Here is an 18,142-nt window from a genome sequence, read left to right as displayed (position 1 = left end):
GGGTTTTTGTTTTTGTTTTTGTTAAGTAGTTAGTTCTACCAAATAGTTTTGCAAATAGACCCAGGCTTGACTGGCAATTAAACATGAAACTTCTCATTGGGTATTTTCGAGACTACCACGGGGAATCAGCTACCAGCTTACTGCCATGTGGAAAACTGCACGAGATTCCGGGATTGGAATCAAAATGCTAATTTAAAAGGTCAAGGGAAGCTGCGCCTCACGTTTTGGCGTGCCTGCGCTCTCTGCAGGCAGAAGCGAACAAAGACCCAGCAAGAGAAGGCAGAGGCTAAGACCCATCCCGTATCTGCTCTCCTGAAATAATTCTGGAGTCATGCCTGAAATGCCAGAGGACATGGAGCAGGTAAGAACTAGCAATTCAAGAAATGAAGAATTCTAGAGTAAGAGATGCTTTAAAAGCATTCCAGTGAACGCCTGCTAAAAACAGAATTGTTGTGTAAAGAAAATAGAAACGGGTGTCATTCATTTCCTTAAAACATAACCTCGGGACATGGAAGAATAAGCCAACTTTAGTTACTGACCTGGAGAACCAGGTTATGAAGGGCGCAGCTCAGTCTCATTAGCTGACAATAAAATGCAAGACAGAATTGCAGTTTCATTTACCATTTTAAATGCAATTATGTATATAAAGTTTCTACATAAATAAGGATTTTATCTGTAGTTGTGTGTTCCAGATGTTCTTTGTCTTTGTGTAAATTGAATCTGCTAACATAACTTTTAGTTTCAGGCTGCTCTCTTTAAATGTATAGACTTAGCCACCACACCAAGTTGTATATTGTCTATGTTAAGAATGGCGTTTGATTCGCATAGACCCTACCATCATTAAAGAAAATGATCAAAAACCATATCCAAACATATGCCCCTAGAACTGTACCCAACTTTTACGGGTAAGTATCAAGTCAGATTCTCAAAAGTAGCCGAGTTAAACTCTTTCTGTTCCTCAAGACCAGGCTGCTCTGAGAATCAGAATGCTAATTGCATATGCTTGCCCTTAAACCTTCTTCACGTTGAAGAATGAAGAATTAATTTTCTTTTCTCCCACAGAAAGCTAAGATTACATCACGTGTTGCGACTAGAAACTTTAAACCGAATTCCCAGTTTTTAAGAAAGGAGTAGTAACAAGATCTTGGCTGCTCCCCCGGCCCTCTTCCCGCCCTCTTCTTTGTTGTCCCGATTGTTTGTTTAGCGCTGGGGCAGTCCTCAAGGATTCCCTAAATGATGCCAAACTGATGAATAGTAATAGCCTGTGTTTTAAAAAAAAAAAATCAACATAAGAAACCTCAGGCTGTCTTCGATTACTGTTCTAGAGAAACTTTATGTTTACACGAATAAGGAAATGAGTTTTTGTTGGAGGTTGGGGAGGAAGGAAAGTCACGGTGTTCTGACGTGGAAAACTTCTTTAAAAGGCTGCTTAGTCTTTAGTTTGAAAATAAACCAAAAAGGATTAGGAGTTGGGGAAAGGCCCTAGGAAAAACCAAGCAGTGGTCACGTTTGTGGGCGACGTTTAGAGCTTGCTATCCTGGGCACACAAGAACCCTTGGAATGTTCGGTGCAAAGTTGGCAAATCCTACACGGCCTGTGCCAGGGTTTACTTTCTGCATAAATTTCACAGGCGTCCGGCCCGGCTGAGGACTTTTTGCGGTTTTTAACTGGAAGGGAAATAAGTCGGCATCAGCACTTAGGGCTGATTAACTTTTAAAAGGTGGTAGAACGCCCAGCCTTACATGCTGCTGCTTAAATTCTCGGTGCTTACCAAGGCTGGGCTCGTGTGGCCCAATCCTGCAATCCCCGAGGCGGTGTTTCTTAAAGGGTGGGCTTGATTCTGGTTAAACCCATTAAGTAGTCGGACCCCGGGCTCGTTTCTTGTTCTGTAATTATGGGTAAAGTCCAAGGATCTGCGTTTTGAAGAGGTACCTAAGTAGTTCATCTTCCTTCCCCCCACAACTTTTTATTTTTAATTAGTTAAAAATAGTTTTACATTTTTGAAATCTCACACATAGGTTTTTTCTTTTTTTAAGCATCCCAGGAAGACAAATGGCTCAGACGCCAACCCTTTTATTTTTATTCCTTGTCTTTTTCTAAATCCTTCAAAACCCCCACCTAGGGCTCTAGAGATGTGTCCATTATGCTCTACACACCTCCGCCCCTGCCCCCCATGACTTTAAAATGCTTTTTATTCTACTTTTTATATTGCTCAGTCGATCCTCATGCACTGCGCAGTCTGCAAACTTGAAACTCAAGGCGATCCAGTTCAATCTTTTCCCGAGTCAAGAAAAAAAGTAGAATAAAAAGCACACAAATAAAATCTCCGAAACAAAACCTGAATTCACTGCCTAAGGTCACGGCCTTTCTTTTGTGTGTCGCTTTAAGCATCGGCGCGTGGGCTGGGGGCGGACCGCGCGCACCCGCCCTCTTTCTGGGGCGTCGGCGGAGCGTGGCCAATCAACGGGCGCGGCTATGGCAGCGGAAGCCGGAAGCGGCGAGCGAGGTCGATCTGGGCCTAGGGAAGGCGGGCCGAGGGCGTTAGAGCTGAGGCCCGCGTCGATCCTGGGTTGGTGGAGGTGGCGGCCGCTGAGGCTGCGGCGTGAAGACGGCGGGCATGGTGGGGCGGGAGAAAGAGCTCTCTATACACTTTGTTCCCGGGAGCTGCCGGCTGGTGGAGGTGAGGGAGTCGGCCTGGGCGTCTCCGGTGGGAGCGGGGGCGCCGAGGGGGACGAGCCGCCGGGGCTCGGGCGGCTTTCTGTGCGTATTCCGCCCGGGTCAGAGCCTCCGGCCGGGAGTGGTCTCACCGCCACCCTCCCAGCCCCGGATCCGAGGGGGGCGCCACCGAGTTTGTTTATCTCAGCACACACGGGTCAGTGTTTTTTTCTTCCAGCCACTGCGGCAGGAAGCAAGTAGGTGGAGGTTTTACTTTCGAGTTCTGTCTCTGCTCCTGAGGACGAAGAGGTTTTTCAGAATTGTTTGTTTTGATTTTGTTTTCCCCGTATATTCATCTTTGGTTCGTATTCCTCGATCTTACAAGTTCGTAGGTTTGAGAAAGAACAGAAAAGGTGACTTCTCACAAATAACAGTGCTGCAAATGACAACTTATCGAACTCTTAAGTTCTCAGCACTATGTTATGCACTTGACGGGCATTACTTTAATCCTCCACTGTGAGATACTGTTATTGACTCATTTTGTAGATGAGAAAACAGGCATAGAGGGTGAGACATTGGCCCACGTTCTTTCCGTAAGGTTGGAGCCTGGAATTCAGATACAGGTTTGTGTGACTGTCTCGGGCTTTGAACCACTACGGAGTTTCCCTGAAGGAAGATTATGATGATGACTGGAAGATCCATCTCTGGTGCCCCTCGCACCCCCGCCCTATCCTGCTCCGTTCCACTTTAAGGGCCTCCAGCCTTAATCTGTCCACAGAATATAACCAACCCTGGGGATAAGAGCACTGCTAATGCCCAGACCATGTCTTTTGAAGAGAAGAGAGAATATAGGAGATGGCTGTCTCTGTTAATGCAAAGTTTTCATGCTTCCAAATTTACTTAGGGTTTTCGAATCACTTTGGTTCTTTGAGGGTAAAGTTAGGATAAATGGTCTATTAACCTCTGTGTTCCTAGGTCGTCCAGATGGTGCTGAGTGCATGTTACATATTGTACGTTTACATTTATATGTATGCATTCGTATGTGTACATGTGCATATAAAGCTTAATCTACTTTCACAAAAAGTTCTGTATAAAAATGAAAATAGCTTTTCGTGTTTTCCTTAATTAAAAATGAAACAACGAAGAGCTTGGCACAGACTTACTGCTGTCAAAACCTGTAGAATTAAAGCTTACTGACTCATGAGAACGAGAACTGTCTCCTAGTTAATGTTAGAGAAGCAGCCTGGAGTGGTTCTTGTTAGTAATACTGTCTGTGGAGCACAGTAGCTTCGCAGTAGGAGTTAGACCAATCCCACCTAAGTAGTCAGAGAATCTTAAAAAGTAAAGCCCAGTTATGCTTACTTAAAGGTCTGTTTCTGGGGAATTAAAAAATAAACATGAAACCGTGCCAAGTTTTAAAGTTTCTAAAAACGACAAGGTATTTACTACTGAAATTTAGGAAAACCACATACTAGTAATTTTCCATTATTTACTTTTCTAGAACATTTTTAGTAGACATTAACGCAGGTGTGCTAAAGTAGAAATCACTGTCCCAGAGTACTGTGTTGGACCATTTGGAAAGAGCCATATATCTCCCATTACCTATACAATTTGGTATCATTCGATTAGATAGGATAATAAGAACATTTATTTATATGTACTTAACTTTTCAAGAAATGTTTTTTTGGTGTCCATAAATCTGGTCCCTTGGAGTGATTGAATTCCGTACTTCAAAGTTTAGACAATAAGAGGCAGATACGTTTAGAGTAACTTAAACTGATATTAGATCTACTTTCCCCCATATAATAAAAATTGAGAAAAAGTAGACTTCAGGCAAAGTATTATCAACTCCTTATTGTGCCTTGAGTGAACTAGAGAGCATTTTATTCTTTCATTCTGATTTTCTTAAAGTGTTTAGACATTTTTTCCTTGTGCACAACTAAAATAATTTATGGAGTGCAGGTCCAAAGTAGTTTTTAGAGGGATATTTCTTTTTCTAAAGAACGAACCAAAAAGCCCCAACAAAACAGTGTAAAAGGCAGAAGAGTACTGTTTATATAGAAGCTCAAAAATAGAGATATTTGTTTGGCATATTTTAAATTTCGGAGTAATGCATATTCAGAGGAAAAGTTACCTTATTTAAGTAAACGAAATATTCGGACTCCTTGTGGTAGGGATAATATGGAAAATGTTAGAAATGTAGAACTTTAAAGCTGAAAGAGCCTTAGTCATTTTGTCTAAATGCCTCCCCCATTTACCAATGAGGAATTAGATCAATAGAGATAGAATAACTTATAAACACAACACCAATTTGTGGCAGAACAGATAAAACTTTAATCATTCATAAAACCAAATATTAGTTCCCAGGATTGAGACAAAATGCAGTGTATTTGACTTGACCAGAGAAGCAAGAAGACTCAGGTTCTGGTTCCAGCTTTTTCTCTTTTACTGTAGACAAAACCTTTAACACTGGACTTCTTGTTACTCGCTTTGGAAATAGTATCTCTTCTAACAAGCTGCTGGTTTTGTTTTTTTTTTTTTTTTTTTTTTTCGTTTTTTTTCTTCTTGCCCTTTCACCAGCCTGAAGTGCAGTGGCTCAAACTCTATTCACTGCAACCTCTGCCTCCAGGGTTCAAGCGATTCTCCTGCCTCAGCTTCCCAATAGCTGAGATTATAGGCGCCCACCACCATGCCCGACTAGTTTTTCTATTTTTGGTAGAGACAGCGTTTTACCATGTTGGCCAGGCTGGTTTTGAACCCCTGACCTCAGGTGGTCGGTCCACCTTGGCCTCCCAAAGTGCTGGGATTACAGGTGTGAGCCATGGCACCCGGCCTCAAACTGCTGTTATTAAAAAAACAAAAACAACTATGATTATATACTTATATAACATGTTTTCTTCTTTTTGATTTTTTTTTTTGTTTGTTTTTTTGAGATGAAGTCTAGCTTTTGTACCCCAGGCTGGAGTGCAATTGCGCGATCTCAGCTCACTGCAACCTCCGCCTCCTGGGTTCAAACGATTCTCCTGCCTCAGCCTTCCGAGTAGCTGAGATTACCTAAAATTACTTGGAAAAAAATATGAAACAGTGTACAGAACCCAGCGGTCAGATGTCAGTGCTCAAGATTTTTATTAAGAGTGAGGATCTGAAGTGCAAGCATTTATTGAAATGGAAGTGATACTGCACAACATTCTGTTTGAAAATTAACATGTTATAGGCCGGGGCGTACTGGAGGCCTTACATAGTAACCCAGGGGTATAAGGATATAAAGTTGCTTTTTCTCATACAACCCCACTTCCTTTTTTACGTTAAGCGTATTATATTCCCTAAAGAGCCTTGTTCTTCTCTATACTTAATACTGCATCAACTCCAAGAAGCTCTTAATTATAAGAAGATCATCTGGGCTCTTACTTAAGTTGCACTAAGTTAGCAAAAAATACTGCTAAACTGTGACAATTCATAAGATTCTTTTTATTCATTTAACAGATGTTAAAATGAAGAAACAAGTGTACTTCACAGAATCAGTGAAGTACACAGATCTTAATTCACTGTTTAGTAACTTTTGTGGATTGTATAATGCTTTGGCTTCTATTTCAAGTTTTCTTTTTTAAGGGGGAAAGATACTGTTGTCATTTTGAGAAAGGTAGATGGCACTTTTTGTTTTGCTTGTGTAAGAGAAATGGATTTTTATGAAAGCTTTGAACTTTCCTGGAGTTCGAGAGTACACTGGTCCTCACAAGTGCAGTCTCCAAATCACGATGATCAGCATCACTTGTTGGAACTTGTTCGGAATGCAAATTATCAAGTCCCACCCCAGACCTTTGTGATCTAAAAGCCCTCCAGGTGATTCTGATCCACACTGAAGCATGAGAACCACTGACCTTAGGAACTGTTACCTGTTCCTTTGCTTCCCTAGAGTGAAGTAAAAAGTGAGAAACTTGGAAGAAACCAGATTATCTCTTTTAGAGTATTTTTTCAGGAATCTTTACCGTATTTATCCTGTGTAAATTGTTTTCTCTGATTGTACTAGACTTGGCATGTTTTCTCCTCTTTACAGTTCAATCTTTGTAGAGCTGTTTTCTTGCCAAATTTCAGAGAAAATATTTTGTTGGCTGAAATCCTTGTTTTCATAGATCAATTGGTTTAGAGCCAAGTTTTGCAACACAGCCTGAATGAAATTGCTTTCAACTTTTAAAATGTCTTGAAATTGGTTGAACTAAGGAAAAATAATCCTAAGAATTTACCTTTATACTATCTTTACCTGTTAGTCTTTTCATTTTAGGTTTTTGATTGCTAGAAATACTTGCTTTTGGTGTCTTTAAAAAAAAAAAATGTATGTATTCGGCTGAATAATTGAGCTAAGGGCTTTAAAAGGTCTTTGGTTATTGTATATGTATTTAAAGTTTTTGACAGCTCAGAATTAGGTGACTATAACAACTCGAGATAAAATAACTGGTTTGTTTTTAATAGTAAAAGTTGACTTTATTCAAGATCCTGGTTGGAAACTTGGTGTTACCCATCTTGGGAAGAAGGGACATTTTTGGAACTGTGCTTGGAAACAGAATTTAAATTGTTTCCTAAATAGTGGTTCTTTTTCATTTCTGTGCATAAGAATTTGTTTCACAGTAGCAACACAGGTTAAAATGTTTTTTCTTATCCTTTGTGTTTATTTTAGCTTTTTTTTTTTTTTTTTTTTTTTTTGAGATGGAGTCTCGCTCTTGGTACCCAGGCTGGAGTGCAGTGGTGCCATCTTGGCTCATTGCAGCCTCCACCTCCTGGGTTCAAGCAATTCTCCTGCCTCAGCCTCCCGAGTAGCTGGGATTACAGGCGCCCGCAACCACGCCTGGCTAATTTTTTTGTATTTTTAGAAGAGATGGGGTTTCACCATGTTGGCCAGGCTGGTCTTGAACTCCTGACCTCAGGTGATCTGCCCAGCTCGGCCTCCCAAAGTGCTGCGATTACAGGCATGAGCCACTGCGCCAGGCCAATTTTAACTATTCTATGTAGGTAAATTTTTGGTTAACTAAGGAACATTTACCAACTTGGTTAAACTTAGAAAGCATTTAAGTGTTGTAAGGACCAAGTTTTTTTTCCTCCTCATATATTCCTTTGAAATGTTGATTAATTCTCTACGTTGGGTCCATCAAAATATGATAAATCATTGAGACTTGAAACAACATTTGGGATTAAAATCTGAAGACCAGAAACATCAGCTTGTAAATATATTGGCAGATTTGACCCAAATACTAATCAGGCCTTAAAATAGGTAAACTTAAAACACATTTCTCTCTAGAGACTCAAAGAGCACCTTCAGTCGTATCTATAGGAGCAAGACAAATTGTAAAGTCTTATAAACTGAAGAATGTAATGTTGTTATTTACTATTTAGGTACTTGGAGCAAAAGTATAAAAAAAGTTGCTGTTTACTAACTCATTTGGGTATTATCAATCATAAAAATAGGATTTTCTGTTAACATAGGAAATATAAATCTACATAATTCCTTGTGTATCATCTTGTGTTCTTTTCCTTGGGTAAGATTGTTATAACTTTTTTAATTAAAAAAAATTTTTTTTTTGAGACAGGGTCTCACTCTGTCCCCCAGACTGGAGTTCATGTCATGATCTCTGCTTATTACAGCCTTGACCTCCCAGGCTCAAGTGATCCTCCCACCCCAGCCTCCCAAGTAGCTAGGACTACAGGCATGCACCACCTGTAGCTCAGCTAATTTTTGCTTTTTTTATTATTTTTTTATTTTTTTGTAAGGACGGGGTTTCACCATGTTGCCTAGGCTGGTCTCGAACTCCTGGGCTCAAGTGATCCACCTGCCTTGCCCTCCCATAGTGCTGGGATTAAAGGCATGAGCCACCATGCCTGGCAAAAGCTTTTTCTTAAGTGATACAGTTTTTTATATGGTTTGATTAATCGTTGTTCTAACTTTATTTATTACATTTTTAAGTTGTGTTTTCTGCTTTTTTATTTTAAAAATTTATTTATTTTTATAAATACAAAGTATATGTTTACTTTTTTATTTTTTGTATTGAGATGGGTCTCACTATGTTACCCAGGCTGGTCTCAAACTCCTGGGCTCAGTGGATCTGCCTGCCTCGCATTCCCAAAGTGTTGTAATTACAGGCGTGAGCCTGGTGCCCGGCCCTAACTTAACTTCAGAATTGGCTTGCAGATATGGGACATGAGTCAAAATACATAGAATTAAGACAGTTAGGGAACAACTATGGTGACTAATTTATTTGAGAGAACTCTTTTCAAAGTTAGTAACTCTTTCTTTCCGCCTTCACCTTCTAGGAGGAAATTAACATCCCTAATAGGAGGGTTCTGGTTACTGGTGCCACTGGGCTTCTTGGCAGAGCTGTACACAAAGAATTTCAGCAGAATAATTGGCATGCCGTTGGCTGTGGTTTTAGAAGAGCAAGACCAAAATTTGAACAGGTTAATCTATTGGATTCTAATGCAGTTCATCACATCATTCATGATTTTCAGGTATGATTTAGGTTATTTTAACATATACATGAACAATATTAAGAATCGTCTGGATGATACTGAAACTATCCCTGCTCTCAAGGAAATTACTATGCTTGAAAGCTCTGAAGCTGTATTATGCGGTAGCATTTTTTTCATTTGGCATGACATGGTATATGTAAACCTTAAATTTTGACACGTTGACAAAGACAAATATGAAGCATTTTATAAAATGCTTATGTTTATAGAGTGCCTTCTAAGTAATACTTTCTCTGCAAATGGTTTTCAAATGTTACTGTAAACCTCACAACACTGCAAAATAGTTATTTTCATTTTAGAGCTGAGGAAGCAGGCTCAGAGAGGTTTTTGGTATCATTGATACTATTCTCCCTTTGACATGGATATATTAGATATTTAAATCATGTTAATTGCATAAATGATAGCTCTTTCCTCCTGTCCAAATTCGGGGATAAAACTTGTTTTGATTTAGAAACACTTCTGTTTTGTTCTTGTTTTTGAGACGTGATCTTGCTTTGTTGCCCAGACTGGAGTGCAGTGGTGCAGCTGAGTTCACTGCAGCCTCCACCTCCCAGGGTTCAAGCAATTCTCCTGCCTCAGCTTCCCGAGTACCTGAGACTACAGGCGTGCGCAACCGCACCTAGCTAATTGTTGTATTTCTAGTAGAGATGGGGTTTCACCATGTTGGCCAGGCTGGTCTTGAACTCCTGACCTCAAGTGATCCGCCCACCTCAGCCTTCCCAAGTGCTGGGATTACAGATTTGAGCCACCGCGCCCAGCCTAAGAACATGGTTGTTTTATTTTCAGACAGGGTCTCACTCTGTAGCCCAGGGTGAAGTACGGTAGATCGATCACAGCCCACTGTAGCCTTGAATTCGTTGGCTCAAGTGATCTTTCTGCCTCGGCCTCCACAACAGTTAGAACTACAGGCTCATGCCACCACGACTGGCTAATTTTTAAATTTTTTTGTAGAGATTGAGTACCACTATGTTTCCCAGTCTTATCTTGAACTCCTGGCCTCAAGCAGTCTCTCACCTCAGCCTCCCAAAGTGTTGGGATTACATGCATGAACCATCACACCAGAGTAGAAATATAGTTGACAGTTTTTTTCGTGGTTTGTGTCTACATATTATGAAATACTCTTTTCAGTGCCTATAAATATTTTAAGTCTGAACCTTGTGGGGAAAAGAAGCAGCATGACAAAACTACATTAGAAATTACAATGATTTATTCTTAGTTGAAAGAATGTTGACTTACTGCACATTTTCTCTGAATTAACTTTAAGAAGGCTGTAATACCTCTTTCATTTTATTTTGAGTTAAAAATACATCAATGCTTAACTTCCAGCCCCATGTTATAGTACATTGTGCAGCAGAGAGAAGACCAGATGTTGTAGAAAATCAGCCAGATGCTGCCTCTCAACTTAATGTGGATGCTTCTGGGAATTTAGCAAAGGAAGCAGGTAATGATGACTTTATAAAATTTTCATAAAATATTAAGTGATCGCTGAGTTTTTAGAAATTAAGGTTTTGTAGATGGTTGTTTTTATTTATCATGAAAAACCATTCTAAATTCCATGAAAGAGTAATGTCATGTAAAAATTTAATAGATTTGTCTTCTTTTTTTGTAGCTGCTGTTGGAGCATTTCTCATCTACATTAGCTCAGATTATGTATTTGATGGAACAAATCCACCTTACAGAGAGGAAGACATACCAGCTCCCCTAAATTTGTATGGCAAAACAAAATTAGATGGAGAAAAGGCTGTCCTGGAGAACAATCTAGGTAAGACATAATCTCTTTAGCCCCTGATTGTTTTTGAAGACTTTAAAAATCATTTATACATATACATATACATGTTTTTAAATTTAAAAAGTCAATGAATATGAGTCATTAGAGAAAAATTAGAATATAGTTAATAAAGAAAATAAAAAATTCTAAGAGATAACTGCTTTGTGAATCCTTCAAGACAGTTTCCACTATCAGTGTTTACATATTCATCTTTACACATAGAAAACAAGTCAGGTAATGCAAGCTTTTGCAACTTATTTTCAAAAAAACAGGGCAGTATAATTTCTCTTAGAGTGAGATATTCTGTTTATGTATTCTGTTATATGTATTTTGTTTTTGTGTATTCTGTTATATGTATATTGTATATATTAACATTCTATGTATGGTGTTTCTTTTTTCCTATATGTGAGTTTGTGTATAATACACATCTCCATATATAAAAAGCATACACTCCTTAGAAAAAATGTAAAATTACTAAGAACAAAAGTTCTCATAAATGCTGCCTCAGGGAGATAAACACCAAATGTGGTTAAGTATGGAAGCATTTTTATGTATTTTCAAAAAATGTATGCATGTTGTTTCATAACCTGGTTTTTTTTCCCTCAACATCTTTGCATTTCAGTACAAGTGGAACCTGCTCTGGGATATCTTACTCCTATCAGTGGCTGCATAGTGCTTAATTTAATGGTCCCCTGCACTAAAACTACTGCCTTAGACTGTACTATGGCCTTGAGAAGCAGCCCTAGTATAGAATACTTTACTAATGGACATTTAGGTTTTTAAAAAGTTTTCTCGTATTGTGTATTATACTGTTGAAATCATCCTTGAATAAATTTGTCTTAGTTTATTTCGTGCTGCTATAAAAGAATACCAACAACTCAGTATTTTATAAAGAACAGAAATTTATTTCACACAGTTCTAGAGGCTGAGAAGTCCAAGATCAAGGTGAGGGTCTTTCTGGTCCTCTAGAGGGGAGGAATGCTGTGTTCTCACATGGCAGAAGAGCAGAAAGGGATGTGCTCCTTCCTTCAAGCCCTTTTATAGTGGCATTAATCTATTCATAAGAGCAGAGTGCTGATGACCACCTAAACACCTCCCAAAATGCCCCACCTCCCAACACTGTTGCTTCGTGGATTAAGTTTCAACATGAATTTTTGGAGAGGACAAAAACATTGAAACCATAGCAGTATCTAAGTTCTCTTGTCATATGATTTAAAAGAAAATGTTTGATTTGCAGTTACTGTATACCATCAGCAGGGACCGTTATAAAATCTAAATATTAATGAGTGGTTGTAAAACTAATGTGAACACTCATATACCCTTCACATAGATTCACAAATTGTTAATGTTTTGTCACATTTGTTTTACACATTTGCTTTTGCCAGACCCATTGATAATTAGTTGAATTTCATCTCCAAATACTTCACTTTTTATCTTCTAACAACAAGAATGTTCTTCACATAATTACAATGCAGTTATCATACATTGGAAACTTAACATTAATATGGTACTGTAATCAAATACAAATCTATTTAGGAATTTTCTCATTTATGCCAAAAATGTCCTATATTGTTCTTATTTTTTAATCTAGCATCCAGTCAAAGACTATTCATTGCATTTAGTTGTCATGATAGGTTTTATTTTTAATGATCATATTAATGTAGGATTTATATATATAAAAAAAACTAGTCCAAATGACAGAAGATACTTAACAAATGTGGTTTTGCCTTTTTTTTTTTTTTTTGAGATAGGGTCTCAGTCGCCTGGGCTGGAGTGCAGTGGGGTGAACACAGCTCACTGTAGCCTTGACCTCCTTGGCTTAAGCGATCCTCCCACCACGAACAGCTAATTTTTTTACATTTTGTAGAGACGAGATCTCACTGTGTTGCCCACACTGGTCTCGAACTCCTGGGCTCAAGTAGTCCTCCTGCCTTGGCCTCCCAAGTGCATTAGCCCCACCACACTCAGCCTTTGACTGTTTTTAATTTTATTTTTGAGGCAGGGTCTCACTCTGTTGCCCAGGCTGGAGTACAGTGGTGCAGTCATAGCTCATTGCAACCTCAAACTTCCAGGCTCAAGAGATCCTTTTGCCTTACTCAGCCTCCCAAGTAGCTGGGACTACAGGCATGTGCCACCATGCCCAGCTAATTTTCATTTTAATTTTTTGTAGAGACGGAGTTTTGCTATGATGGCCAGGCTGATCTTGAACTCCTGGCTTCAAGCGATCCTTCTGCCTTGGCCTCCCAAAGTGCTAGCATTATAGGCATGAGCCACTGTGCCTGGCCTTGACTGTTTTTACATTGCATTGTCACAAGTGAGCTGTGTTATTTTGGTATATTTTAATTAAAAGGCAAGGTTTCTACTTTGATATTATTTAAATCCACACCCTTGTATCTTACATCAAAATTTAAGAACCAGTCAGCTTTAAATTATTTGCTTTTATTCTCTAGGAGCTGCTGTTTTGAGGATTCCTATTCTGTATGGGGAAGTTGAAAAACTCGAAGAAAGTGCTGTGACTGTTATGTTTGATAAAGTGCAGTTCAGCAACAAGTCAGCAAACATGGATCACTGGCAGCAGAGGTTCCCCACACATGTCAAAGATGTGGCCACCGTGTGCCGGCAGCTAGCAGAGAAGAGAATGCTGGTAAGAAGGATTCCTGAGTCCTATCTTAGCGAAGGTCCGCTTTGTCTTCTCCATGCTTGAACTTTTCATAGCTATACTTGGAGTGTTACTGAGTGAAAGCCAAAAGTGTTTTTTTAAAACTAGGCTACCAAACAAAAGCAGTTTACATATAGACTATATTCATGAAGAATAAAAATATGCTCTTCTGTTTGAATTTATTTCTTATGTACTATAGATCCCATCATTTCTTTTATTGCAAAGTGTTAGGAAACTTCAAAATAATCATCTAAGGTCTTTTAAGAAGGTACTCTTTGGGGGCTGGGCATGGTGGCTCACACCTGTAATCCCAGCACATTTGAAAAAGTTGGTATTAAATATAATATCCATACAAAGAAAGATGAGACTGATTTAGTTTAGAGTATTAATAGGATGACTATAGTTTTTTAATATATGAGAATTATATTTTGTAATATATAACATGACAATATTTAAGAAAGTTTATCTCAACTTGAAAAATGGTTCTATTAAGTTTTTGTTTTAGCTTAAGATAAAAATACTCATTAAATTGGACTGTTTTCATAAAAATGTGTAATGATTTTTTATATTCCTGCTAAGTAAAATTGGAGCCTTTTTTTGATTTTAAAAATTCTTAAGGTTTAATTTCTGGAAATTGCTCTTTTGTGTTTTGCTAAGAGTATTAGTAAGAATTTGATTTTAGATATCTTGTGGAGAGCTTTCCAGAAAAAGAGGGTTGCCTTTTAGTTCCTGGACCTTATTTTAAGTAAGCTTTTTTGTCAAACCTATTATTCTACTCAGCTCAAAAAGTGGAAACTATTGAATTTACTGTGTCATCGTTCTTAGGATCCATCAATTAAGGGAACCTTTCACTGGTCTGGCAATGAACAGATGACTAAGTATGAAATGGCATGTGCAATTGCAGATGCCTTCAACCTCCCCAGCAGTCACTTAAGACCTGTAAGTACATGGCTGTAAAAACCTTCTTTAGATCCATTGCTATGGTATATATTATTGCTGTGTTGGGTAACTTCATTTCTCAGTACTAATCAAAGTGAACTTTGCTTGTATGCTGGCTGTTCATAGTTCTACTTTTCTCTAAATTATCATCTGTAGAGAAGATCATGAGTATTGAAGTTTGTAGAAAATGTATTATGGTCTTGATCGTGACAGGCATTTGGTTTATTTTTCCAGGGATGATCAAATCAGATTTCTTACACTAAGAGCAAAAATAAGTAGCAAATATAAAACCTCAAAATGGCCAGGCACAATGGCTCATGCCTGTAATCCCAACACTTTGGGAGGCTGAGGCAGGAGGATCCCTTGAGCCCAGGAATTTGAGACTAGCCTGGGCAGTGGAGGGAGATCTCATCTCCGTTTAAAAATATATACATATAAAAAAAAAAAAGGTCAGGGTGAACAAAGCCCTCAAAATATAGCCTTTCACTTACTTTTGATTTTTTTGTGTTTATCTTTCTTTAAAGATTACTGACAGCCCTGTCCTAGGAGCACAACGTCCAAGAAATGCTCAGCTTGACTGCTCCAAATTGGAGACCTTGGGCATTGGCCAACGAACACCATTTCGAATTGGAATCAAAGAATCACTTTGGCCTTTCCTCATTGACAAGAGATGGAGACAAACAGTCTTTCATTAGTTTATTTGTGTTGGGTTTTTTTTTTTTTTTTTTAATGAAAAGTATAGTATGTGGCACTTTTTAAAGAACAAAGGAAATAGTTTTGTATGAGTACTTTAATTGTGACTCTTAGGATGTTTCAGGTAAATGATGCTCTTGCACTAGCGAAATTGTCTAAAGAAACTAAAGGGCAGTCATGCCCTGTTTGCAGTAATTTTTCTTTTTATCATTTTGTTTGTCCTGGCTAAACCTGGAGTTTGAGTATAGTAAATTATGATCCTTAAATATTTGAGAGTCAGGATGAAGCAGATCTGCTGTAGACTTTTCAGATGAAATTGTTCATTCTCGTAACCTCCATATTTTCGGGATTTTTGAAGCTGTTGACCTTTTCATGTTGATTATTTTAAATTGTGTGAAATAGTATAAAAATCATTGGTGTTCATTATTTGCTTTGCCTGAGCTCAGATCAAAATGTTTGAAGAAAGGAACTTTATTTTTGCAAGTTACGTACAGTTTTTATGCTTGAGATATTTCAACATGTTATGTATATTGGAACTTCTACAGCTTGATGCCTCCTGCTTTTATAGCAGTTTATGGGGAGCACTTGAAAGAGCGTGTGTACATGTATTTTTTTTCTAGGCAAACATTGAATGCAAACGTGTATTTTTTTAATATAAATATATAACTGTCCTTTTCATCCCATGTTGCCGCTAAGTGATATTTCATATGTATGGTTATACTCATAATAATGGGCCTTGTAAGTCTTTTCACCATTCATGAATAATAATAAATATGTACTGCTGGCATGTAATGCTTAGTTTTCTTGTATTCTCTTTTTAAATGTAAGGACCAAACTTCTAAACTAATTGTTCTTTTGTTGCTTTAATTTTTAAAAATTACATTCTTCTGATGTAACATCTGATACATACAAAAGAATATAGTTTAATATGTATTGAAATAAAACACAATAAAATTAATACTTGATCCAGAATGTGAACTTACCACCCCATGCTAGAATGTTACAGATACTGTATTTGTGCGAACTGATTTGTTTTTAACTAAAAGTTAATAGCTATATAATCTTGTTACATTATACAGTTGACCCTTGAACAGCGTGGGTTTGGGGTATCAACCCTGCACAGTCTAAAATCCACTATAACTCTTGACTCCCCAAATACTTAATTAGTAAAAACCTACTGTTGACCAGAAGCCCTACTGATAAACAGTCATTTAACGTATTTCCATCTTCTGTGTATTATATATACTGTATTCTTAAAGTAACCTAGAGAAAATAAAATGTTATTAAGAAAATCTAAAGGAAGGGAAAATATATTTACTATTCATTAAGTGGAAGTAGATTATCATAAAGTTCTTTTTTTTTTTTTTTTTTTTTAAGACAAGGTCTTGCTCTGTCGCATAGGCTGGAGTACAGTGGTGCATTCTCAGCTCATTGCAACCTCCACCTCCTGGGTTCAAGCAATTCTCCCTCAGCCACTCGAGTAGCTGGGATTACAGGCACCCGCCAACACGCCCAGCTGAGTTTTGTATTTTTAGTAGAGATGAGGTTTTGCCATGTTGGCTAGGCTGATCTCGAACTCCTGCCCTCAAGCAATCCACCCGCCTCGGCCTCCCAAAGTGCTGGCACTACAGGCGTGAGCCACCGCACCTGGCCTGGATCATAATAGAGTTCTTTATTCTTATCTTCATGTTGAGTAGGCTGAGGAAATTAACTGGGGAAATTTTACTGATATCCGAGTCCTACCCTGGGCTTACTGAAATAAATTTTGGGAATTGAGGCCTATTAATTTATTTTTAAATGTTTCCCAGGTGGTTCTAAGGTTGTCAGTCTGGCATTGCATTTGGCAACCACTAAATTGAAGCATTTTGTTTTATATTTTAAGTTACTACATTTCATGTAGTGGAGAATTAAGTTTCAGAGAGTAAAAAGTGTTATTCTTCTCTAGCCACCCATTTTTCAACTGTGGAAGAAATTGATGTAGATCAGTTCCTTGCATATGTTTCTAGAGGCATTCCGCATATAGAAGAATATAATCACAAAACACACGTGTCCATACTCTGACCATCCGCCCTCACAAAAAATAACATACAATTCTCTGAACTTCTTTTTTTCATTTGGAATTTGGTATATAAAGAATGTCCTTTTTTTTTTTTTTTTTTTTGAGAGGGACTCTTGCTCTGTCGCCAGGCTGGAGTGCAGTGGTGCGATCTCAGCTCACTGCAACTTCCGACTCCCTGGTTCAAGCGATTCTCCTGCCTCAGCCTCCCAAGTAGCTAGGATTACAGGCACGCACCACTACACCCAGCTAATTTTTGTATGTTTAGTAGAGATGGGGTTTCACCATGTTGGCCAGGATGGTCTCGATCTCCTGACCTTGTGAGCCGTCCACCTTGGTCTCCCAAAGTGCTGAGATTACAGGCATGAGCCACCGTGCCCAGCCAAAAATGTCCTTTTTTAAAAACTTCATTTAAAAATTTCAATATTTGCCATGATAGCATAAAGAATGCCTGTATTTCCCTTTCCAGATTACCCAGTTGTCAGCGTTTAGCACATTTACCCTATCTTTTTTTTTTTTTTTTTTGAGACAGAGTCTTGCTCTGTCACCAGGCTGGAGTGCAGTGGCGCAATCTCGGCTCACTGCAAGCTCCGCCTCCCGGGTTCATGCCATTCTCTTGCCTCAGCCTCTCCGAGTAGCTGGGACTACAGGCGCCCACCACCATGCCCGGCTAATTTTTTGTATTTTTAGTAGAGACGGGGTTTCACTGTGGTCTCGATCTCCTGACCTCGTGATCCGCCCGCCTCGGCCTTCCAAAGTGCTGGGATTACAAGCGTGAGCCACCGCTCCCGGCCTTACCCTATCATTTGCATGCACACTACGTATGTATACTATTTTTATTTCCTGAACTATTGAAGAG

At 38.6% G+C, this 18,142-nt stretch overlaps 1 protein-coding gene across 2 annotated transcripts; it reads left to right on the top strand.

Moving 5' to 3' along the window:
* On the top strand, positions 1-16,199 carry MAT2B (methionine adenosyltransferase 2B). Of its 2 annotated transcripts, none has more exons than XM_003268629.4 (7): positions 1-361; positions 8,956-9,150; positions 10,495-10,609; positions 10,778-10,930; positions 13,387-13,580; positions 14,421-14,534; positions 15,059-16,199. In XM_003268629.4, the coding sequence occupies exons 1-7, from the start codon at positions 332-334 to the stop codon at positions 15,227-15,229; spliced, it is 972 nt and encodes a 323-aa protein (XP_003268677.1). In that variant the 5' UTR covers positions 1-331; the 3' UTR covers positions 15,230-16,199. The 2 variants fall into 2 exon arrangements, with proteins under 2 accessions (XP_003268677.1, XP_003268676.1); XM_003268628.4 differs by lacking the exon at positions 1-361 and adding an exon at positions 2,459-2,680.
* Positions 16,200-18,142: the final 1,943 nt, after the last annotated feature.

This window comes from Nomascus leucogenys, chromosome 2 (genome assembly GCF_006542625.1).
Source record: "Nomascus leucogenys isolate Asia chromosome 2, Asia_NLE_v1, whole genome shotgun sequence".
In the NCBI taxonomy this organism is placed as follows: Eukaryota; Metazoa; Chordata; class Mammalia; order Primates; family Hylobatidae; genus Nomascus; species Nomascus leucogenys.
This window is presented reverse-complemented; position numbering and strand designations above follow the sequence as displayed.

What these genes read in the sequence shown, in the direction of transcription:
- MAT2B (XM_003268628.4), top strand. Translation starts at nt 2,618, where the DNA reads ATGGTGGGGCGGGAGAAAGAGCTCTCTATACACTTTGTTCCCGGGAGC. An exon ending in ACATCATTCATGATTTTCAG is followed by an intron (nt 9,151 to 10,494) that starts GTATGATTTAGG and finishes CTTAACTTCCAG; the next exon opens with CCCCATGTTATAGTACATTG. An exon ending in GAATTTAGCAAAGGAAGCAG is followed by an intron (nt 10,610 to 10,777) that starts GTAATGATGACT and finishes CTTTTTTTGTAG; the next exon opens with CTGCTGTTGGAGCATTTCTC.